The sequence below is a fragment of the Chelon labrosus genome (assembly GCF_963514085.1).
Source record: "Chelon labrosus genome assembly, chromosome: 14".
Taxonomy (NCBI): domain Eukaryota; kingdom Metazoa; phylum Chordata; class Actinopteri; order Mugiliformes; family Mugilidae; genus Chelon; species Chelon labrosus.
In genome coordinates this window covers 9924376-9949448 of record NC_140347.1, presented here as the reverse complement: position 1 = coordinate 9949448, position 25073 = coordinate 9924376, and the positions used below count along the sequence as shown (strand labels likewise).

The window sequence follows — 25073 nt, the reverse complement described above, 5'->3', positions numbered from 1 at the left end:
CCAGTATAAATAAATAAAAACTTTATTTTCAGTAACAAATTATGTACAATATTCAACAATATTGCGATCCATACTGTTTATAGGCAATGTGAATAGTCAAACTAAATGCTGTTGAGGCCCACAGATAAAAATTTTTATTTGTATTAACAGATAAATGTACATGGATTGGACATGTAAACATCTGAACCACCTTCAAACGTGTCAAGCAGTACCTTCACACACAACTAAAATAAGATCCAACGTTAAATATACAGAATTGCTATAAAAAGGCCAATAATATCAGTCCCACAGGTGAAGGCAGACTGATGGGTGATGATTTAAACTGTTTTCCAGAGAACGTACTCTAATTTTAGGAACTAAACTTGACCAACATCAACAAAGTTGCTTTGGAATTTGGAGTTCTAGTCTCAAAACAGCTTTTCACAGCTGTACAGAGAGAATGTGTAATGTCTGCAGATTCTAGAAACAGATGCTGCAGACCGGCTGAAATCAGGTGCTCTGGTCAGGATCAGGAAACATCCAGCCCTGTAGACGTAGTAGTGACTGTTTGTGTGGACTCCACGTGCAGTGTGGGTCGTTGAAAACCAAAAAAGTGCATCAAAAACAAAGACTGCTTATACTGACTGGATATTTCACTGCTGATATGAAACCATCCTCTTCCTTGTCGAACTGTACGGGCAGGTACGGTTCAGTATCGAGAACAACGCGCCTTCAGAGGCGGTGATCGGATTTCCAGGCTTCTGTCCAAAATCGATGTTCAGCTACGACTGAGGTCCATATTCCTCCGAGCTGTTGGTCAGCGCTCGGCTCCAGGTCTCGACAGACGCGGCGGTCAACGCTGGATCGAGTCACTGCAATCAGACGTCCATCTTCTCCTTCCTCTTAAAAAGTTTCATGAGCTGGTAAAATCTGTGAGCAATCTAAACGAGACAAATAAATCAAGAGTCAACAGTTATTACAAACGGCACAGCATTCACTCACGTTACCACAACACAAAAGAAAAGTAGTTTACCTGGCTTGACGGCTTGTTAAGTTTCTCTGAGAGGGCAGAGAATGTCTCACGTGAAGCCCCTTTTGTCTTCAGGTCGATCAGAATAGCTCGATCTTCATCTCTGGAAGAAGAAACCACATTGTTAAATGACCAACATAACGTGTACACTGAAGAAGGAGTCTCAGCTTATTGCTAACCATGACAGATCTTCCGATAAAGCACCGAATCAGCTACTGACCTGGTCCACGCTATCACCACCTCGCCCTTCTTCCTGACGACATTCTTAGCAGACAGACTGCTGGGGGACAGAGACGCTGAGGGCGATCTGGACTCGTCGTCCTCCGTCCTGGAGCTAGAAACCATCCCTTCCGTGCTCTCCTCTTCCCCCTCCCTGGACCTCTTAGCTTTTAGCTTTTGCTGGCGTTTCTTGCGTTTCCTGCCTTTGTCACAGTCCCCCGGCTCTTTATCCGGCGAGCTGCCCGCGTCTTCTGAAACGGCGGCGCTCCTCTCCGACTCGGACGTGTCCTCTTTCCCGGAGTCTGAACGATGCGACTGTGATGTTCGGCTTTGTATGCGGGAGCTTTTGACATGACTGTTATCCGACGAAGCGGTTTCAGAGGGGCTGCTCTTCTTCCGGGGCTCGCCGAGAGGTGAAGGACTTTTACTGGTGATGTCTTCTACTGTGACTTCACTTTGACCCGTCTGACTGGTCAAACGATCCAAGCTTTGAGAATTGTTGTTTGAACTGTCATCGGAAGGAGAACATGTAGGTGGAGAATCCTTCGGAAACCAATCTTTTGAGGTATTATGTTGAGGTGACGTATCTTCAGTTTTCTGGGATGGGTTGCTTGTTGTGGTCAACGTCTCGTCTAGAGTGGGACGGGTATCTGATGCTGTGTCAGCCTCACAGATCTCGGTGCAGTCTACTCTGTCAGGGAGATCGTTCTCTGAAGGTACAGCACTGCAGAGACCAGCATCTTTCTCAGACTCGTGCGTAAAAAAAGCCTTTGCTTGCTCTTCCTGAGCTGCTGCGTCGTCTTCTACGTGATCTTCTTCGGTTAGCGTTCGACTCAAGCTGTCGTCAGCGGTCAGGGTGACGTCCGCGTCCACGCTCGCTTGACGAATCTTCACGATGAAATGGTCGTTGGACCTCTCCATCACCAGCGCCTGCATGGGCACGTTAGGCTTCAAGACGAAAGGCATGGCGAGGGGTTCAGACGCCAAGCTGCTGCTCGAGCTCCGGCTGGAGTTGTCCGTGTCGAGGGCCAGGTGGATGTCCTGCTCCGTGGCGTCCTCCCCGTCCAGCAGGGCGTCCTCGCATATGTGCGCGCTGATGACGCTCTCTGGGGTGGACATGGTGGGCGTGCGCATGCTCATGCTCGCGCTCGACGGCTGCAGGAAGCTGAGGTGGCTGTCGGACTTGAGGGGGGACGGAATGGTGAGGGACACCGCCAGATCTTCAGCCAGGATGGAGTACGTCTTCTGCGACATCGCTCGGTTATCCGACGGGACTTCCAGCAGGCAGCTTTCATCAAAGAAAGCCGGATTCATTGGGATCTGGCCTTTGGAGCGTGGGGACAACATCTTGCGAGGTGAAATGCTAGACCACGTTGCTATAAGTTTAGAGGGACTGTCAAATTTGTTCGGGGACACGAGCTTAGACGGGGAGTCGAACTTCGACGGCGTGGTGATGCTGATGAATCGCTCTCCATCCTTCCTTGGCGTACCAAGAGACCAGGTGGAGTTGTCTCCATTGATGCCGCTGCTTTCTAGTAAGTCGGACCCCTGCAGGAGACACTTGAAGATCTCCCCCATCTGAGAGTCTCTAGCCAAGGTGAACGTTAAAGTGGAGGCTTGCTGCTCTGTGAGGAGCTCGAAGTCCGTTTTGTCAAGCAAGGAACCGTTCTGAGACACCACTAAGGAGGACATGTTGCTTTTCACCGGAGTCGAAGGAGGTTTTTTAGGAGAAAGGAACTCGGCCACAGTTGGAGTTTTTGGGCGGTTTGGCGGTTGCGAATCAGCGTTCCTTTCTTTTTCCACTTGTGTGATCCTGATGTCTTTGCCTCTGCTTCCAAGGCCCGTCCTGTAAGGAACCACGGCAGAGCGCTTGGTGCGGTTCATCAGGGTGGAAGGCTTTGCTTCACCCTTCTGACACTGTGGTCTCTTTGCAGGAGTCACTTTCTCGTTTTTAATCGGCTTCTTGTCCTCGACCTGAACTCTCGCCGGTTTGCAAAGGCTGCTCAGCGCTGTGTGGATGTCCTTGAACAAGTAGTCAACCTGGACATCAACGAAGTCCCACAGCTTCTGCTTCAGGTCGACTGCTTGCTGTTCAAAAATGCGTTTCACTATACCGTTGTTTGATATTTTGCTGAACACGGATGCGACCAGAGTCTTCAGCTTGGACTTCAGCTCCCCCACCTGACTGCACACTTTACCGAAATGGGCACCGTCCACAAACTCCAAAAAAGACTCCTGGAAATTGTCCATCACGCCATAGAAGCTCTTCTTCGGAAAGGTTTTATGAAGCTTCATGTACTTTTTTCGGATCTCTGTGCGAACCCGCTTAAAGGTCTCCATTATTTCCTCAATGGTGGAAAAAGTGGTTTTGCTTGCTGTGGGACAAACGGTTTTAAAGCGGCTCTTTGGACTCCGTGTCGATACACCTGTTGTTTCACCTGTTGAAGCGACGCGCCTTTCTTCAGATTTCCTCTTTAAAAGAGACTTGGGACTTGGTTTGTTTCCTGGCGGCTGTTCTATCTTTGCCTTCTTGGTTGCAGGAACAGGGGAACATGTCGCCGCCTCGTCGCTTTCGCTTAAAATCTCTCCTTCCTCTAGATCCGTGTCCGAGAGACCTGAAGGTCGGTCAGGGACCTTATCTGCCGGGGCCTGTGCATCGCTTTTTGCAGGGGAACCTGGATATTTGTTCTCTTTGTTTACGTCCAGTTTCTTTGACGTGGCATCAACAGGTGTACCGGAAAACTCTGCAAAATAAAAAATTGAAGAGTCTGTTAAACATATATAGGGTGAACGCCCGGTGCAGTCTACAGCAAATAGAAAGATTCTAGCTGGAAGTACAGCTGGATTTCATACGATTCTGCAGATGTAAATGTAGGTGTCACTGATTGTGTAAATATGTTGATGAGTCTCAGTGTTTAAATTTATCCTCAGTCATGTCGGCTCTCTCTTCCAGTCACACCAAAAATGACAGCAACATCCCAAACATTAACAGGTGAGTGAATTCTTCAAATAAAGACTCAGACAAAATTACTGCTTCGTAAAAAACGGAACGGCCTACCACAAAAGCAGACAAAATCAGCAACTACTTGGATTATTAGTCAGTTTTGTCTGATTCTTGGTTGGTGGCTAGTGTCTGGAAGTCACCACTCTGTCATCATCTCTTGTTTCAAACAAGAGTTCATCAAGACTCCCTGATACAGAAGTGAAAAACTATGACAATGCTGCTATCCAGCGCGTTTGCAAGTTTGTTTTGCGTGTACAAACCTTTAAAACTCAATAACATAGATTTCAATTAACGTAATGGTCTTAGTGGGTGTAAGCTACAAAAAAAATGTAGGTGAATTTCAAATCAGTACAAGACACTTATACTCAACACTAATTAACAGCCACATATACACTCAATGGCCACTTAATTAGATGGACTAGTGAAATGCGTTATGCATCAATGCCTTCTAATGCTTCAAACCTGTATTAAATCTCCTCTCATGACTGTTGTAATATTCAGTTTATGTTGAACAGCGTCAGAAAGGTGGTAATTAACTGTCTGATCCTGTTGCTGGTAGTCTGGATTGACTCAAACACTAAAAAGCGTTTCTATTAGTTAGCCTAGCCCACTGACTAGAACTGGGTCTTGAAAATAATAGAAAAAGCAACAAGGAGAAAAGTATTTATGGTGTGTCTGAACTGCTCATCTAATGATTTGATTAGTGTTAGAAAATCTTCTCCCTATATTTGGATTTGGAAGGGGCCATCCATACTCAGTAACTTTCTGAAACCAGTGATCCCACATTAACATTGACTGGTCATTACGTGGGTGGCCAGTTTCTCATTTTCCATCCAGTGTGTCCGTTTGAAACAACTATAAATACATTTGATTCATGACGTTTGTCAGACAGCATATCTCTAATATATCTCTAACTACTTGACACCATCTGCTCTAGCCTGGTCGTTACCATCCTACGTTTCCGCCCAAAATTTGATTTCGGTCTCGCACGGGGTCTGGCCCAATTGCACTTCCGCAGTTCGCGTGTAACCGCGCCAATCAGCGAACAGTTGAGTGATGACGCGGAACTCGCCTGCCAAGTTGCTTGTAGTCCAGCGAAGCTTGTAGTTCAACAGCATAGCAACAATGGCGACGGAGGAAGAGACGCTAGAAGCCATCCGCAAAGTTGTCTCAACTCTCGAGAGCACCACGGAATTAAAACCAGAACAAGAGGCTTGTCTTGTCAGTTTTATAAATGGCAAGGACGTCGTAGCTCTCCTTCCAACTGGCTTTGGGAAAAGTTTGATTTATTTAAAGGAGAACTCCGGCGCAAAATGAACCTGGGGTTAATAACACATGTGTACCGAGTCCGACCGTTCTCTGGTATTTGTTTTCATGCATTTGTTTTGTTAGTCAAATGTGACCAGTTTTCTTGCAAACCGCTATTTAGCGTATAACGCTAGCCTTCGGGGCACACCGACACATAAAAAGAAATCGCTATTTCTATACCACTAACAAGGCTCACAATATCACCACACTTACACGGTAGCATAACTAGGGTCTCTACATGTAAACCGAAGCATTGAGAACTTTGCAAGTATACAGGCAGTTTATTAAAAAAGGAATACAGTACCGTTCGCGTCTGGCTCGCATATCCAGGCGGGCGCCATCTTGGGGAAACTGAACTCTCTTCGTTCAGTGCTCTCAGTGCTTTCTTCCGGCAACAGACAGTTCAGTTTCCCCAAGATGGCGCCCGCCTGGATAGGCGAGCCAGACGCGAACGGTGTTATTAATCCCAGGTTCATTTTGCACCGGAGTTCCCCTTTAACTGGAAGCGGAAGTGGTAAGCGTAAGAGCCTGAACTCCGGCGCACAATATACGTCATTACCAAACGTTGCTGATTGGTTAAGGGAACTCCAATGATTTTAAACCTCAAAATAAGCATCCGCCCATTGCGGAGACAGATTCCTATTACATTGGGCCAAACTACGTGCGAGACCGAAATCAAATTTTGGGCGGAAGTACGTAGGATGGTAACGACCAGGCTACCATCTGCCCTCAACAGAAATTAAAGTTTCAATCACAAGAGAATAGGCCTAAAAAAGTCCTAGCAACCTGAGTCACCGTGATGTAAAATTTGACTAAATTCTAAGGCCAGCTTTACCTTTCTGAAGGCTCTTGACATGACCTGGTTTGCCATGCACATAGACAAGACTTCTCTTGGATATCCGTACTGGGCTCCTCAGAGGGCTGATGGCATCAGGGATTTTCTTCAGATTGCTCAGTGTCCGCATCATGGAGTCCTCATCGTGAAGCAACGGCACAGAGCTGGAGGATTCCACATTATTCTCCCGTCTCTTTCCAGGACTGAAGCTTTTCTTGGGTGTTACGGTGAGGTCGTTGTACCTCTCCGGCGGGGTCTTCTCCTCCGTCGTACTGCTAACTTTGGACACGCCAATACAGCCGACGGAAGACGTGGGCTCAGCCGTGCTGCTGCTGCTGCCGCCATCGGCGTCTTCATCGGTCTGCGTTAAAACGTAAATAGCCTCCGTTAAACTCAGCCCTTCTTGTGGAAGTGACTCCAGGCTGATTGTGCTGGATACAGCGTCCATATCTTTAGGACCATCTTGTTTGCTGTCCTTCTCATGAATGGAACTTGACGAAGCAGGAAGACACAGCTCTTGCTTAGAGACCGGAGGTTGGACAGTGATGGATATTTGCTGAGTTTTGGGATTGGACTCGTCGGAGTTTGACAAAATGACATCTTCTGTTACTGAATCCAGAGAGAGGCTCTGGGATGCAGCTTTTGTAGGAGGTTCTTCACTTGAATTGAGAACAACGGGTTCTACAACTGCAGCAGACGCATCAGTATCATTTCTAGAGTGAGCCTTTTGTAGGTCATTGCTTATTTGACGTTCAGAATTGTCTCCAGTCCTGTCATTTGGATCTTTGCCACCTGTAGCCTCCGGTGATCCACGTTCAGCTTCCTGGGTGTCTGAGGCCGTCTCGGTTTTGTCGTCACAGTTTTTTGAAATGTTGTCTGCGTTTAGAGATGTACTCTCTGGTGATTTTGGTGTGAGGTGTGCAGTCGTCTTATTTTCTGCAGTAGCCGGGGTCTGGCACTGAGCTGAGGTAGTTTGGGCGGTGTTGTCCATTTCCTTGACGTCTTCCTTATGATCAAACGTCCTCTTCTCTGTACTTGGAGCTTTGAGGTTATCTGGTGATTGCGCTGCAACATCTCCCAATTCTGCTGCTAATCCACTGTTGTTTATTTCATCGATGACACACATGTCTTCAACGTTTAGCTGTGAGTTCTCCTCATCTGGTCTGTCTTCATCGTCCTCTTGAAGAAGGTTATCCAGGATTCCATCAATGGGTAACACAGGCTTTTTAATCGGCGATAGGGTTAGATTGAGTGTTTCCATAAATGACAGCTTCCTGTGTGGACTGTTTTCCTCCACAGAGTTTTTCTCACCTGTACTTGGTTCTTCAGGTGATATTTTTAAGGCTTCTAGTGTCTTTTCCTGTCCTCCCTCAATATGGTCTTCCACTTTTCTCTGATCGGATTCTTTGGATCTTTGTTTGTCTCGTTCTCTGGTCGTCTCTTTCCCCTTATGCTTTTTGCTGATTTCAGCTTCGTGTCGGTTCCTCTGATCCTTCCGTCTGTCGCCTTCTCTCTCTTTGGAAGAATCACTGTTGCGCTCGGCGTGCTGATTTGACGAGGACTTTTTCCGGTCTGTTGCGTCGGAACTTCTGCTATGTCTGTCGCTCGTCTTGGCTTTTTTGTGCTCACGGCCGTACCCCTCTTTCGAGCCGTGGGCTGCGCCACATTCAGAGTCCGATCCAGTCATTTTGTATTTATCTGGTCTTCGCTCTCGACTGCCCCCTTTCTTGTCATCGGAGGAAGCTGCGCTGCGAAACACCTCCGGAGAGGAGGTTTTAACCCCATCCGATCTGCGGTGCCTCTCAACGTCTTGATGGATCCTGTTTTTACACGACCTGGAGTCGTACCTTCCTCTTGTGTCTTTGTCTCCTCTATGAGTCCTGTTTTTCTCAGGGGCGTGAGAGTCCTTCTTGGGATCTGAGCAGCTTCTATGTCTCTTATCTGTCGATTCAGATAGTTTCGGATTTTGATATTTTTCCTCTCTGTGCCTGGACTTGTGTTTTTTGTCCGACTCCGCCTGTTTGTCTGCCACTTCACGATCTCTTTTTGAATAACTATGAGAAGAGGCGTTAGGAGTTCTCGTAAAACCGTCGCTTTCTTTCTTGGAAACATGAGCCGGATCCCTCGGAGGAAGGTCCTTCCCGAGATTTGAAGCAGGTGGAGGTGGAAGAGGCGGTGGAAGACCGGGCGGTGGAGGAGATGGTGGCCTTTTTGTGTGGCTGAATGTCAAGGGCCGACTATTAGAATGATGATGATGGCAGTCTTTGTCTGACCTGGAGAAACATTTGAACTGATTAGTAATTTAGTATGAAGTAACTGATTTAGGAACATTTCATACATATGTTAAAGCAATAAGCATCAGAGAACCATTGGCATGAGGCTGATGCCAATGTGCAAGAACCTTAAAGAGCTGTGCCACCAACCACTTATAGATGCTGGATCTATTAAAAATCTTGGACAGTAACTTACTACCAGTCAAAGAGCCAACACTGGTTCCTACTCAGTCACTATGGTCTCTTTGGCTAAATGCGGGCAATCTAATAAGTGTGCTGGTGGTGATTTTGCGAATGATCACAGGGTTTGATGTAGGGATGCACCAAAAATTTAGTCTGAAAATGCATTTTTGGGCCATTTTCGGACGAAAATTGCTGCGGTCGTTGCTTACACGTGTTGTTTCGGCGATAAAAGTCCGAAAATTTTAATCCGAAAACCGAAAATGCACTTTTGGTTGGCAGGCGGTTGTTGCCTGCATCATCACACCATCCTGTTTCGGCAAAATTTTTTGGTCCAAAATGGCCCAAAAGTTCATTTTCGGTCGAAAATTTTCGGACTTTTATCGCCGAAACAACAAGTGCAAGCAATGACCGCAGCAATTTTCGTCCAAAAATGGCCCAAAAGTGCATTTTCGGATTTCTGCCGTAAATTTTCAGTGCATCCCTAGTTTGATGTCTATCATGTGGACCCCCAGATCTTGAAAACACCCTGTCTTGAAATTGTAAAAGCTTCTGTTTAAAGAATAAAAGGTGAATTCATGTCAAGGGTTGAGAAGCAGTTAATAATAAGACCCTTACTGGAAACTGTCATGTGATATTTTGACATCTTCAATGCATGCACTTTACTATTGGCGTTTAAAAATCAATGCAGCTAAAGTTAGCTCATGTGTAGATCACTGGTCGTGTTTACAGAGTGTGAAAGGCAACACTCCTTATATAAAACATTTCGGCTTCACACTGAAAAGAAACTATAAACTGGGCTCCAATGCAGACCACTGGGTAGCATCGTACCTGGCCTTCTCATCTTTGCAAACTGTCTATATATGCATATATATATATATATATAGTTGTGTTTTTGCACCCCTCAGAATTTTCTATATTCCTGATTTAAAATTATTTAAAACATCAGCAGATTTTGATGCCTGAACGCAATCAAACAATTGAAGAAACATCATACTTGTGTATTTGCTGATTGAGGAAACTGAGCCAACATTGCATATTGAATTTGTAATTTGTAATTACAAGTCAATCGCATGGTCAATTTAGGGTCCGTTTGTTCTGAAGTGTTTCCAATCAGCGTAATAAGACTGTGTTTCAGTGTTTTGTTTGAAAATTAATCAGGGATTTGTCACAGTCTGATCTTCATAACACATGTTTGGGGACGTGTGTGACGCCACAGACAAAGGAGCTTACTGAGGACCTCAGAAAAGACTAATTTCTATGCAAAAACGTAGAAAATTCTGAGGCGCACACAATCTACAGCCCAATATTTTATTATAAAAACACACAATAGAGGTTTAGTGTCGCAGATTTGTGACGTTAAAACATACCGTTGGTTCAGCCTCTGGATCTCAGCATCTTTTCGCATCACCTCTTGCCTGGCCGTTTGTAACAGTGCAGAGATGTTCTTCTTGAGGCGGTGATTCTCCGTGCTTAATCCTGTATTCTGTTAATAAGAGAGAGAGAAAGGGAGGGGCGTTAATACATCATCATCATTACTTTTTGTTTTACTAATGTTTTTTTGTTTATTCAAGTTATCTTGTGTATATATGGTAGGAAATTTAAAACCTCCTATCACAGCAGATGGCTCAAATGTCAGTTGTGAATAAAAGTTTAAGAAAGCATAATAATATTCAGACAAACCTTTTTTTAAACAACTGAAAAATAAACAAACCTGTAGTTCCACCTGTTCCAGTCTTTGGCGTAACTCTTTGATTTGGTTTTGAGCTGCCTGAAATCTGGACTTCAACTGGAGGCACACAAAAAGAAAAGAGGACTGTGAGAAAGTGAGAAAGCCAGCCAGACGACCGCCGCATCTTATCAGAGAATTGTGATTTGTGCTAAGCCTTGAAGCATTGTGATACAGCGAGCACATGTTACACCACTTTCACACGCAAACAATGGATCAAGCCTCGTTCACAATTAACACTTCACTGATCTCAGGGGAGTCGTTCCGTCACAGCTCCAGTCCTGCATTCGTAGCTACTCACACATCACCGCTAAACATTTACCAAACGTGGGGCCTTGTTCATGCATGGGCTCAGCAGGGCTGCAGACACGGATGACTCAAACAGGAAAAAACTAAAAACCACAACAACAACAACAACCCAAATAAAAACTAAAGAGTCAATGACACCAACATTCAGCCATCATAGCAGAGCTGTACATTTTGCAACCTGGAAAATAATCTCAGGTAAAAACAGAGCCAAGCCAAAAAAAACAGCACGTTGATCAGTACACCAAGCCAGGTGTCAAAAGTCAACTCAAAGGAAGACTAAATGTAGGACGTGTGATCTCACCTCGGTGTATGACGACTCTCGGCTCTGCTGTTCCTCCGTTACAAGGTCTTCATACAAATCCATTGACTCTTTCAGCTCAGAACCAACTGCTGGTGACTTCTCTGCTATTAACATAAGTAATTATGAATAAAAGTTTAAATATAATTGTTTGCTTGACCATATTGCCGGCAGCAGTAGTAGTAAGACGTGGTAAGATGAAAGTGAAACCATTTCAATAACGATGTTTTACCTGCGTTGCTGCTGAAACCAACGTCCAGGTCACCGTAGAGATCCACAGAATCTTCATCATGCGCCAGGACTGTGGATAATATACATGACATATGAGTTATCCTGTACTATAGTCGACACTTTAATCAGAAATAAAAACATATTTTGTGTTCACTAAAATTTAAGAAATTACAGGGAATGGATTAGCAAAGAGGAAGTCACTTCAAGTCCAGAACATACATCTCTGATGAGACGACACAAATGTCTCTATTGTCTGTTACGCATGTTATAAATGTGTAATGGACAGATATCTTTAAATGTCTTATCATTGGAAGACTTTTGCTGAGATGACGCTGTCATTTTGTGACCGAGGACTGAGATCTACTCTACTGGTGTCACAGCATTATTACAAGCCCCAGTTCCTAATAGTGTACAAATATATATTGGATATCCAGTAGTAAGTATTGATTGCAGTGTAAACTTACAACCCGAAGCATCACTGGCGTCCATCTTTGCCGTCCTTTCAAACACCGCCGTGGCTCAGTTTCTGAAGGAATACCTGATAACGAGGTCAAAGGAAAATCTACAGTTATTATTATCAAGAATAACTTTAAATAATCAAGAACTGATAAGGTATTGGTAAATGCCATTGACCATAAAATGGTCATAGCCAGTTGTACTCAGAATATTAAAACAACCTAGTAACGTCTAGGAAAAACTGACCTACAGACTTTATGTCGGCTAAAAGACAGGATATTTCAGGCTATACTTACTGCCTCTATTTTGCCTTTTCCTTTTACAGTCTGCATCTTGTAACTCACCCAGACGTGACAATAATTCAATGTAGTACACGTTTATTAGCACAATTCCAGGCGACATGACTGATAATAAAGGTTTGTAATAAGATTATACACTATAAACGAATACATTTAGCAGAATGTAGAAAGCAATGCAGAAAGAGTCAAAGCAGGTGACACAGTCAACCATGATCTCCATGAAGGTCTGCGCGCATGGCCCTTATATGTGATACACAATTTTCAAACGTCAGAGACTTGCAATACTGTTTATAATCTGTCTGTCATTTCTTTCTAATCTCTAGTTGCATTAGTGTGATTACTGTAGGACATGTTGCCAATCAGGAATCGGGAAGTCTGCTTTATAGCTTAATGTACACTGCCTGGACAAAAACAATTCGCCACCTGGATTTAACTGAGCAAATAGGTACGAGCCTCCTATTGGATAATTACTGCATGGGTGATTATCTTTCAGCTGGCAACAACTTATTTAACCCCAACTGATGCAATGAGTGGCTTCTCATGTCTTAAACAACCATGTCTGAAGACACATCCTGTGGTCGTGGAAAAGATGTTAGTCTGTTTGAGAAGGGTCAAATCATTGGCATGCATCAAGAAGAGAAAACATCTAAGGAGATTGAAGAAACTACTAAAATTGGGTTAAGAACTGTCCAACGCATTATTAAAAACTGGAAGGATAGTGGAGAACCATGGCATCAGGGTAAGAAGAGAGGCAGATGAAGTGATGCACCCATCATGCCTAGTGTCTACTGTACAAGCCTGTGGGGGCAGTGCTATGATCTGGGGTTGCTGCAGTTGCTCAGGTCTAGGTTCAGCAACATTATGTTGCCCAAAGAATGAGGTCAGCTGACTACCTGAATATACTGAATGACCAGGTTATTCCATCAATCGATTTTTTTTCTTCCCTGATGTTCACGGGCATATTCCAAGATGACAATGTCAGGATTCATGGGGCTCAGATTGTGAAAGAGTGGTTCAGGGAGCATGAGACATCATTGTCACACATGGATTGGCCACCACAGAGTCCAGACCATAACCCCATTGAGAATCTTTGGGATGTGCTGGAGAAGGCTTTGTGCAGTGGTCAGACTCTCCCATCATCAATACAAGATCTTGGTGAGAAATTAATGTAACACTGGATGGAAATTAATCTGGTGACATTGGAGAAGCTTATTGAAACAATGCCACAGAGAATGTGACCCTTTTTTTTTGGCCAGGCAGGGTATTTTTAAGTGAATTTCACATCTGTAAAATAAAGCTCAAGGATTTGCTGGATCTGACAGTCTCTCCTAGAAGATCAACAGTGTATAAATACAAAGATAGGAGAGAGTGCCAAGCTAAACCACTGTGTGTTAATATCCAAAAAACAACAACTACAAGTCTAGCTGCTCTTGTTTCAGCGTTTTATTTTTATTTTTAACATTTTTTGGGGGGGTATACAACAACCTGGATTCCTGAGAAGCCTCACAGACTCTGTCCGTTAACACTTGTCAGAGACAAACCAGTGCTAATGTCTGAACTGTTAGCATCTTGCTAGCTTAACTACTGCACGAACAATAGCACCCAATAGCATAGCCTCAACAATCGAGCTAGGCAGAAGGAAACTCAGACCCTCTTAGAAATGCAAACCTGACGCTTACATTTCAGTTCTTAGCCTAAATAATAATAATAATAATAATAATATGTCATTTAATTTGAAAGCTAGCTAAGGTCTCAGGCTCAATGTAACTTAGCAACGGTTAAGAGTCCGGCGCTAAACTCCCTCAACCCGGAGGTCAGCTGAAATGTGCACTTAAATCGATAAAACAGAGACTAAACAAACCTTAACCTAAAACTTTAACCCATTTTCATATTAGGGAACTTTATTTTGTTTTAACTTAAACATGTCAAACGGTCACCAGGCGTCCATACTGTAACGAGAAGCGCACTTAACGGTCGTTTCTCCTCAAAGACTTTGCCGCTACCGGAGAAAAAGAGTCGCAAACGTGAACCAGACACGGATATTTCAATAAAGTCAGCCACGGACCGGTTGTCTTTCTTACCTGCTCTCGTGTTCGTGTGCGTCCTGTTGTTATTTACAATCGTAATGTCGCGCCAAGACTTCATTGCACAGGAAGTAACGACATTTTCCCGCGGTCTGTCCGTCTGTCTGTCACGGCAGCAGCTGTACTCTGGCTCGCAGGTCCCGGGTTTCCAGAAAAAAATAAATAAATAAAAAATGTTAAACCAGGATTTAAACCTAGACGAGACGCTGTACAATCGTGGCTTGTTGTCTTTTGCGGTGGTTCACATCTTCTGGCAGAACACTGAAATGAATTTAGACGACAGCTCACGAGGTCCGTGCGAAAGTTGTTTCTCTCTTGGAGGGTGCAGTAGTGTAGCGCCACCGGCGTCGCCGTCTGCGTGCGTCATCACCCCGCGACTCGGATGATCCGGAGGGGCGGGGGGGGGGAAGTCTCCTCGACCCGGAAACACTTGGCGTTCCACTCACATGTGGACAGGATTCTTTAACAGCAGTGACGGGAACGTGCTTGTGTGTGTGTGTGTTGTGATAAATAAAGCTTTAGAGGCACACGCGCGCATTCGCGGGATGAACATCGTGGTTCGCTCGGACAGCAGGAATAATAAACCAGGGGACGTTTTAGCAGACGGCGCGGGCTCCTCTTCGCTGTAGATCGCTCCTCCACGAGCGACAAATGGTACGATGGAAAACCTAGAGTTGAGCTTGTCATCACTGGGCACCATATCCAGACACGTTGAGAAAAGTCACAACGAGCTCGGCCGATATCTGTCAAAGCAGGTGAGACATGTGTACCCCACGGTTTGTCCATCATTTCTTTAACAATTAGTTTTTTTTTTTTTTTTTTACACACTGACTCAGAAGGTGTCCTGGGCTCAGCGTGCAGTAGCCTCCCCTTAAGGTGTCAGTGATCAGTGTACAGATAATGCTCAGGACTGTTGTGTTAACCCATAACATGTAAATATCAATGAATCCATGATTGGCTTCATACTCCAATCACTGCCTCTAATTGGCTCTTTTCCCCCCATGTGACCTCTCCTCAGATATGGAGCCAGCAGGACAGGCAGTGTATTCTGGATTTCCTGGCTCAGCTCTTGCTGGAGAAGGATTACACCTTGTTGATCGCCCGGCACCTGAGACCACTGATTCTGGACCTGCTGGAGCGCAACGCGGAGCGAGTCAAGGCCGGCGGCAGGATCAACCACGACCTCCACGAGCGTCTGTGCGTGGCCCTCAGCAGGCTCCTTGGCGTCAGTCCTGATGCACACGCGTGAGTGGGCCCTCTCTTTGCGCCATCTCTTTCAATAGGTGCTGGTGCTCACTTATATACGATCCTGACTCATTTTTTTCCTGCAACTCTCCAAAAGGTTTGCGGCGCGGTACTTCAATGACGCGCCTCCCGTGTTTCAGCGGCTCTTCTTCACCAGCGAAGAGTCGTCAGCCGTCCAGTATGGCCCGCGGAGGATGAAGATGCGGGACCTCATGGGTGCCACCCTGCGTTTCCTCCAGAGCGACTGCGCCAAGTTCCGAATGCTCTGGGACTGGAGTCCCTGTGTGTCCCAGTTGCTCACCAGCGATGTCATGGTTCGAGGGTACGCACCTGCTTCGTTTTTAGGCCTACGCATGTTTTTCCGTGTAGTGTAGCAAATTCTTAGGCCAGTTTTTGTTGTAAATTGCAAATGGTCTGCAGCAGTACTCAGATTAACTCATTCACACATACAAACACCATTGTCAGAAGCTGCCATGCCCACTTGGTGTTGGGAGAAACCTCAGGTTCAGTGTCTTGCCCGTAGACAGTTTGGCTGGCTCATTCATTCACTAGAGCCTAGTACTCCAGAGCACTCTTGCCCGATGACAGCTGGGATCAGGCGACAGTACACCGACAAGTCGCCAGTCTATTGCAGGGCTAAAACAGAGAGACAGTCAATTTAGAATCACCAATGAACCTAACCAGCATGTCTTTGGAGGGTGGGAGGAAGCTGGAGAACCTGGAGAGAACCCACGCAGACAGAAAGGCCGTAGTTTCGGTTGCAATTAGTGGACGACACGCTCTACCACCTGAGCCGCAGTCTCCCACAGTTGTATGCATGTTGTTATTGTAGGGCGAATCATGGATTCATGTGTGAATGCTACCAGTTAAGCTGGACATAAGATAATGACAGGCAAGAATCCAATATTCAGCGGACAACTTGAGATGCCGCCTGCCAGTCCTCTTGTGCTGGTGCTTTCCACTCATTCCCAGAGATTCATGTTGTCCTAAATAATAATACAGGTCAAATAAACACAACAGAAAGGCACACATATCTACTACGGTTCAGCATCGTTCTATTTAGCTCGCAAATACTTGCATGCAGAAAACACTGTTAGTGGCTGTTATACGGCACTGTGCAGTATTGACTGAAAGAATACTCTATGCTGTTTACTAGCAGTAAAATGGCCATTCCTGTTAGTCCAAGATAAGATAAGATAGGACTTTATTTATCCCCGTAGGGAAATTGAGGTGATCAAATATGACGTGGATGCCCGTCGTCATTGCTTTGCAAGCTGCAAAATCCAACACAGCTCCCATGATGAGTAGTTAGGTTTTGATATGAAGCTAGCTTATTTAACAAAGTAATCAATATTAATCCTATCAGGTATCACTAGGTAGTAGTAGTGATAGTTGTCGTTGGACACATTTAGCAGTGTTCATTGCTAAATAGCTAACGAAGTACTGGAATTCAGTGACTCCAGTAATTGGGACGAATTGTGCATTTAGAAACACGAGCTATTTAATTCTGATATCCAGAATGAGTGGACTTGGATATAGATAAGAGAGCTCGTTATATCCAGACCAAGTGACATGAGCCACAGCTCAGTGTTTGAATGTTTGCTTCACTGGCGTTTAAATCCTTTTTATTATTTTGTTCATAACTGTAAACCAGATATCACTCTTAAACCAGTGATCAGAGTCTCAGAGTGATTATACTGTTGCATTCTTTTTATACGGTATTTCTGCATCATTGCCATAATACAGACGTAACACTTTCTCACCGTTTCTCACAGGTACACTGCCCTCTGTTTGGCGATGGTCTCTCATATGACTGATAATCAGAAAACCATCTTCCTGAGGAAGGTGCTGACAAGCGATGAGATCCTGCACATGAAAATGAAGTATGTACATTTGGTTTTGATATGTGTGTTGTCAATCCACGCTAATAAACAGGAGAGTCAGTAATGGCTCTAAAAGACCACATATTGGGATATACTGGCATACTGTTAGTCTTTTACCATTTCAGCTTGTTGTCGAACTAAAAGCACATTAATGGCACTTAAATTCTTCCATTTAGATGTTTTTTTGCTGTCAGGTTCGATGTCATAGCTTACTCTGACTTCTGTTACTAAATTTGTATGCCCTGTGCTTTTCCTGCTATAGCAAGTCAGACTATTGGCTGAGGAAAAGGCTCTGTAAAGTCATACTGATGTCTCTGTGCTACATGTCATGACCTTTGCTTTGATTTTTGCTCAGGGCTTTGGAAGAAACTCAGCAACTGGAGGTAGAAAAAGCCCTTGTTTTAGCCAATCAAGGCTCCGTGTTGTGGCGCCAGGAGAAAACTAATAAATTTACCAGAGGCCAAGTGGTATCAGAGGATCTCTCCCAGAATGTCGTGGCGGTCTGTGGTGTTGTTCTCCCCAGGATGGTTCCCAGGCGGTCAGAACAGGTGTGTAATCTTTGTACGTACGTAAAAGGGTCTCTGCTGTTGTTTGCTTCCTTCTCATTTGCAATGTCTGGCTCCGTTTGTAGACGAACCCAAAGGATCTGGTGCTGGTGGACTCGAGCTGCCGTAATCTGAGAAGACTGGCTTTGGCCGTGGCCTCCCAGAAACCCGTGCTCCTTGAGGGTCCTATTGGATGTGGAAAAACATCCTTGGTAGAGTTTTTGGCCGCCGTCACTGGACATACGAAAGCTACGGAAATCCTAAAGGTCCAGCTTGGGGATCAAACTGACAGCAAGGTGAGATGCGTCCAGTTTTGCAGTTTGACCTCTCAAGTGGGAACATGCCTTGATTGAAGATGGGAGATGGAATTTGACCAATAGGGAGTAAAATGTTAGGATATCTGCCTCTGTTCATTCAGTATTCACCATAAAGTTCTCACTGAGATACAGGTAGTCCAGGGCAAGACACCAGCACAAGCATTTGCACATTTAAACACATATAATCCATCCATAGGAGGCTAGATCATGGACTGTATAAAGATGGACGGCGGAACTGCTCCTCTAAAGTGAAGCCAAAGCAAGTAGAGCTCCCCCTGGTGGCTAGGTCATAAGCTCCACCCCCTCCATGTTAGTGGATGGGACTTGGGCCGAACTAAATAATGTACGGTGTGTAATCCAACATTCTTTGGAACTGTTGGAGGTAGAGCAGAGCATAGTATTAATTAAACGAAAACGTGAGTCTGGAGGAAGTGTGAGCGGGTAGTCGATATCCACTCTCGGACCGTACTGCGCAGACTCTGCCTACAAACTTGCAAGACGGTGCCGCCCGTATCCCCGGGAAACTAGCGTCAGTTTGGTCAATGATGCAAGGAAGTGGGGCATAATCCATATTTATATACAGTCTATGGGCTAGATTGACTGTCTCTGTTTTTTTTGTCCACAGATGCTTCTTGGGATGTACCGTTGCACCGATATACCAGGGAAGTTTGTGTGGCAGCCGGGAACGCTGACACAAGCTGTGTCTAAAGGCCAGTGGATCCTTCTGGAGGACATCGACCACGCGCCACTGGATGTGGTGAGTTCAAGTACAACAAGAACCTGCGTGTAAACCTACGTCAGCGATATCTCTGCTGGCTTTTTTATGACAAGTGAAAATATTGAAGGTTAGGGTTAATACGCTAATTAACGAGAAGAACTTAATTGTCATTGCACGCAAGTTACGACAAAATAGATAATAAAATCTCTGTAAGTGTCTATGGAATCTACAATATTTTGAAAACCTGGCCCCTGACATATTTGCCACAACTATCAGCTTGACCTTATTATTTTTTTTCCCCCAGATATCTGTTCTCCTGCCTTTGATGGAGAACAAGAAGCTGATGATTCCTGGAAGGGAAGACTGCATCGATGTTGCTCCTGGTTTTCAGTTCTTTGCAACGAGAAGGTAAGGACGCCATCGCACACACTTACAGTTGAACGATATTTATGTCAAAGAAGAAGAAGAACAACAAGTGTTCACTGTTCCTCAAGGCAGCATTCAATACTCTGTAGTGCCGTACAAGACCATGCCTGCTTAGCTACAATGATAATGATGTTAGTAAAACACGCTCCACCTGCATGCCAGAACAGGAAGCCCCCTTTTTGTTTCCATTTGCCCGTCATGAGTACCAAGTAACGACAAGTTTGCGTGTTGCAGGGTGTACTTCAGAGGTGGTAGCTGGCACAAAGCACAGAGCTCCCATGCAGCGCTGCTGGACAAGTACTGGACCAAGCTACAGATGTTCAACATGACACGAGAAGAGCTCAAGAAGGTGAGTGCTTCCTCTTCAGTCTTTGTTTTAAGATCGGTTTTGTCGGCAGCGTTGCCAGATTTGAGCATTTAAAAAAAACTGTCCCTCTTTGTCTAGGTGCTCATCAGCAGGTATCCCAGGCTGACCGTGGTGGCGGACCGTCTGCTGGACATCTACTGCCAGCTCACTGGGGAGAAATATTCTGATATGGACACGAGCAGCCTCCAAAACCCTGATGCCCTGCAGAACAAGTCTGAGGACAAAAGCACAATGCTGGAGGGCAGAGCTCTATCACTGAGGTGAGGCCCAGTCCACTGCTTTCTCTGCTCCCTCTTTCGTATTGTTCTGTTTTGTGTATCGATTCCATCTAACAGTGACAGACATTTCACTCTAAGGTCGTTATTCAGTGATAACACATTAGAGTCAATGCTTTATATTCTTATATTACATTTTCAAATGCATCTATCAAAAGGCAGATGAGCTGACTCCCCATAGCTGAAGTCAGGGGGGGAACCTTCCTCGACTGCATCGGGAACAGCATGCTTGTCCAAATTCTGACGTAATAAAATGTCAATATCATCCCAATATGTCAGCCAGCAGACACATTGATGTAATCCCCTGTCTGTCTGTCTGCCATCAACAGCGCCGGATGTTAGCGATAACTAAGGCTTGACCAGTTCCTGCTTTTACTAATTGGTATGCCTTGGAAGGGCATGGTATGGGTTTAGGTCACCCTTCAAAGACCCCATTGAGATTAAAGGCCTGTTTTTCAAGGGAGTCCTGGCCAAGATAGGCCCCAGCAAATACAAAACACACTTTACAAAATGACACAGTTAAAACATAGACAGAAGACGTAATTTTGCGTATTTTGGAGTCGGCCTCAAGTGCTCTCGGTTTGGATTTAAAAGAGCTCAATGGAATTAACTCAGTTTCCAGTCATTCTGCAACACATTCCATGCAAAGGGGTACAGAGAGGACAAAAGCCCTTGTTCCGTTAAAGAAAGGCAACTGGACTTGTAGAGTTTCTTAAAAACGTCTTTAGTTCGTCTACAGTTAATATTTCTTTTAGTCATGGTTGCAAAGTTATTTCAGACTCTAAACAACTGTGTTCGTCACCTTCCTTCTGAGTCAATCACAAGTAAACCGCTTTAGAACTTTTGGACCTTTAGTTGAACCTATGCAACGCAATTGTCATTTGTCCAAAACCCTGCCTGAAACCCCCCAGATTAAAACCTTGAATAACACAACTGCATGTACGCACACACCGTTTTATAATCCTCATAAAGTTTGTGTGAAATAGCAGCATCACCCATAGCGTACCGCTCAGAGTCATGCATTGACATAGTTTACATTTGCTCCTTTTCGTGTTGGACAAATGCTTTTTGGGGCCACTGCACATTCATCTGGTAAACATGGAAATTGCAGTAATGTTTGGCCACTAAGCCAGAAGAATCGGAAGCCTGACACGAAGCAGCCACCGTGAAACGGTTAATGCGACTTCACTGTAGCTGTGAACCATTGGTGTGTTTCACGCTGTACGTTGTGGTAAAGCAACATCCTGTGACTTAAAGAGAAAATATCTCTTGGTGTTGCTGTTTTAATAGACCCAATGAAAACTGTCAACAGTGTGTTCTCTTGAAACCACTGCTGTTTAACCCTACCATTCATTCTGTCCAGTTTTGGTTTATTATTAATAATAATAATAATAATAATAATAATAATAATACATTTTATTTGTGAATGCGTTTCAGAGCAATCACTGCTCAAATACTCAAAAACAGCAATGCAGATTTAAAAAGTATGTAGAAATTAGATAAAAGGGAAAACAGGAGTAAGCTACTTTAAAAAGATTTTTAGAGTTTTGAGTCTGGATTTAAAGGTTGTCAGAGAGTCTAAGTTTCATATGTCAGGCGGGAGATTGTTCCAAAGGCGTGGAGTTGAACGACTGAATGCTCTGAAACCCATGGTTGGATAGCTGAGGAGGATCTGAGAGTAAGGGAGGGTGTGTATAGCTGGAGAAGATCAGACAGATATGATGGAGCTTGGTTATGAAGGGCTTTGAAGGTAAGCAACAGGATCTTGTACTCAATATGGGGCTTTATAGGAAGCTGCCGAAGAACTGGGGTGATGTGGCGTATGGAGGGAGGTCAGGTGATGATACGAGCTGCAGCGTTTTGGACCAGTTGAAGTTTTGTGGAGACATTTGGAAGGTAGAGCAAAAAGAACCTAATCACAGTAGTTCATGTGTAGTGTGACGTGAGTGGCAGTGGTATTCTGTGATAGGGTGGTGGAAGTAGGAGGTGGAAGTAAGCAGACGGAGCGACATTGTTAATGAGGAACTGTCAGCTTTGGCTAGAGTGGACTTAGAGCCAGCAAGGAGGACTTCTGTTTTATTGCTGTTCATTTGCTGTTCATCAAAGTTTGGTTGAACCAGCAAACAGGGCAGGGGGTGGTACTGTGGAAGTCTAGTTTGTAGACAAGTAGAACTGGATGTCGTCCGCGTAGGAGTGAAAGTATACCTTGTCTTTTCAGGAAATATTGCCAAGAGGAAGAAGGTAAATGATGAATAGTAGTGGACCCAGTACGGAGTCTTGGGGGACTCCTCTGGTAACAGGATATGATTTAACCAGTCATAGCAGGTGCCTGCGATAGCAATAGCAATAGCAACAACTCTTTCAAGGAGGATAGTTCACATTCATGTTCACATTGTTCCTCTGGAATTAGTTTTTCTGTATCCTGGACAAACCGTTCAGTAGAGTATGCGAGATGATAAAAAATATGCAGAAGAAATTGTGCTTTGCTCGCCGAACTATGACTTTCTCAGTCACTTTTTAAAAAGGACCAAAGAAATTGTTGAACAGAATTATCAATGATAAAATTGAGATAGACATGACCATGTGCCACATATGTGATCTTATGTTTTATCTGTTATCTGCCACCTTGAGACCACTCGTTCACTGAACAAGTTCACAATAAAGCCTGCTCCATGTACTGTCCTGGCAGTGGTGTCTTTCTATCACAATCTCAGTGGCAGCTCAGAAAAATCACTACAATTGAGCTCCCCCTTGTGGTGAGGAAAGGTTGAGCACAGGCAGACTGCAGTTCAGTGCAATTACCATACAAATAAAATACATTTTTCTATGATTATTATTCAGTTTATTTTGCTGAATCTGTAAATGCACGGTATAAAATGCTTTGTGGCGCCAGGTACTGGTACCCCGTAATCCCCAAACAGCAGCACTTCATCATGACAGTCACCATCACTGGGGGCAAATATAGAAAGCTATAGCCCCCTTGGCCTCTAATCTGCCAGATCCCCCTCGAGTCAAACTACCAGCCAGTCTGCAGCTCAGCCTCCATGGCTTTAATTAGCTTTCCACTAGCTGCTGCTGCGTTCGATGGATCATTGATTGGACTGTCCCCAGGACAATGTGCTGAATTCACAGATTATCCAGGTCACACCAGTACATTGTCATTAGGTAACGCCTGCTCACTTAGAGACGTTACTCAAATGCCCCAGTGCTGTGTGGTGTTCCCAGGTGTTTTTAGTGCAGCCCGTAGAAGATGTCTGGGTAACGATTCAGTTGTAGATGAATTCGTCTGTAGCTTCCGTGCTTCGTGCTTCTGCAGTACATATGGTTCTCATAGATCAATGTCATTAACATTATAGCTCGGCCAGCAGTCTAGGTCATTAGGGTCCATGATGTTGAGCAAGATGCATTTAAGCTGGGTTTGCAGACGTACTTATCACTATGGGCTTTTAGCAAAGTAATTCCAGAATCACTGACTCAAACTCTTGCACATTTGACTACTGCGTTCCACTCGCATTCAGAATTTTAGGTGCCTCCAAACGTTCTGCTTCATGTTGGTCCTGCTTCAGCATAGATACTGTATGTAACACTCAAATAACAGGCTGATTTAGCAGTGGTTCTCCCTCTGTCCCTTGGGTTATTATACACAGAGTAACACTTACCATCTGTCACCCAACAATAAAACCTGCTGTACATTCACAATCTTCTTCTCTTCTTCTTCTTTCTTCGCCACGTCACCACAGAGACCTCCTGAAATGGTGTGAGCGCATCGGTGTCAACTTTGACGGCACCTCGTCTGCAACAGCACAACATGTCTTCCAAGAGGTTTGTGCTTTTTCTTTTTTATATATATATATATATATATATATATATACTATATATATCTCTTCTTTTACCAGAACATAGGGAGATTTTAGAGACACCGGCTAACTACAGAGCTAAAGTCAGAGCTTTATGTAAATGCTGGCTAAATGCATCCATTTTGATGGATCAGTATTCTGGTTATTTAGCAGATGAGTCAGCTCATGTAACTTCTGCCAATGGTATCAAGCTTAGCTGAGGATTTGTATGACTCAGATGAATTTCATTGGATTTTTACAATTTAAAACCCTTATAAAATTGATCGTAACTTGTGTGGATAGAAATCTAGGAACATACAGAAGCACTGATTCCCAAAAGCAATAGGCTGAGATTATTGCTGCGTTCCAGAAAGCTGGGATGTCGGATTCATCCTACTTGAAGTGTACTAGATGACACTTCTAGGAGAACGAAGTTGAACACAAACAAACATGGCTGACCGCGATAAGATAATATTTGTTTTGTTCCCAAAGTTTCCAAAGTAATGATCAAAATTGAGGTCTCCCAAAGTTTTTCCACCAGCAATAGGTGATATACTTCTCTCTGTGCTGGAAGATAACGGTAGACGCTCAACAAACCTCCTCTAACTTCATGCAGAGAGATTATAGCAACATATCTTCATGCAAAAGTCATGTTGTATAATATGATGCTATCTAGTACGACCCAAAAAAAAACAGATAGATGCATTTTATAGTCTAGTAAATGATGTTTTAACATTGACGGTGTGCATCTCCATTGGCGCCGCCATTGTTCTGTGACGTCAGGCTGCTGCATCTCAGTGAAGCCAACTTAGTAGGATATCCGGCTTCAAGTGGCAATCCAGAGCACTTTTCCTAGTAGGAGGAATTTGATGGTAGACCATCCAAATGTAGCAGAATCTGCAGTTTTTAGGTTCAATATGTGCGTCGCTTGAGTAAAACAACTATCCAGCCTGAAACTATGAAGCATTTTTTTAACAACGTCTTCAGTAGTTACTGCGCTTGGACTGCTGCCGTCTAAATTTGCCTCAAACCAGCAGGTAAAAGTTATCACGGAGACAAGTTGCAGTGATGCAGTTCAATCGTTATAGCAGCTAACTCACATGTGATGGAACAACTGTTGTCACTAACCGTTTTATGCCCCTGTGAAGTGGGGTCAGTGGGGTTTTTCTCTCCACAGGCACCTTTGTGGTTGCTCTGAAGGGTTTCGGGACAGGATTAAAGCGTCTT

At 44.4% G+C, this 25073-nt stretch overlaps 2 protein-coding genes across 4 annotated transcripts in view; one reads left to right on the top strand and one right to left on the bottom strand.

The window, feature by feature from the left end:
- Positions 1 to 14630, bottom strand: casp8ap2 (caspase 8 associated protein 2). Of its 3 annotated transcripts, none has more exons than XM_084560463.1 (10): positions 14232 to 14630; positions 11860 to 11933; positions 11397 to 11465; positions 11168 to 11271; positions 10543 to 10617; positions 10199 to 10314; positions 6376 to 8648; positions 1230 to 3972; positions 1013 to 1112; positions 1 to 920 (listed from the first exon to the last, which is right to left on the bottom strand). In XM_084560463.1, the coding sequence occupies exons 2-10, from the start codon at positions 11882 to 11884 to the stop codon at positions 858 to 860; spliced, it is 5568 nt and encodes a 1855-aa protein (XP_084416589.1). In that variant the 5' UTR covers positions 11885 to 11933; positions 14232 to 14630; the 3' UTR covers positions 1 to 857. The 3 variants fall into 3 exon arrangements, with proteins under 3 accessions (XP_084416589.1, XP_084416591.1, XP_084416590.1); XM_084560465.1 differs by having other exon boundaries at positions 11168 to 11268; XM_084560464.1 differs by lacking the exon at positions 14232 to 14630 and having other exon boundaries at positions 11860 to 12056.
- Positions 14631 to 14715: 85 nt separating this feature from the next.
- The window catches only part of mdn1 (midasin AAA ATPase 1), a 55677-nt gene continuing 45319 nt past the window's right edge, over positions 14716 to 25073 (top strand). Inside the window, exons 1-11 of the mRNA XM_084560468.1 lie at positions 14716 to 14989; positions 15253 to 15479; positions 15577 to 15801; positions 17255 to 17362; positions 17718 to 17910; positions 17994 to 18203; positions 18850 to 18981; positions 19247 to 19350; positions 19603 to 19717; positions 19814 to 19995; positions 23751 to 23832. Coding sequence (XP_084416594.1) covers positions 14894 to 14989; positions 15253 to 15479; positions 15577 to 15801; positions 17255 to 17362; positions 17718 to 17910; positions 17994 to 18203; positions 18850 to 18981; positions 19247 to 19350; positions 19603 to 19717; positions 19814 to 19995; positions 23751 to 23832 — 1674 coding nt within the window. The 5' untranslated portion in view covers positions 14716 to 14893. The remainder of the gene's footprint in view (positions 14990 to 15252; positions 15480 to 15576; positions 15802 to 17254; positions 17363 to 17717; positions 17911 to 17993; positions 18204 to 18849; positions 18982 to 19246; positions 19351 to 19602; positions 19718 to 19813; positions 19996 to 23750; positions 23833 to 25073) is intronic.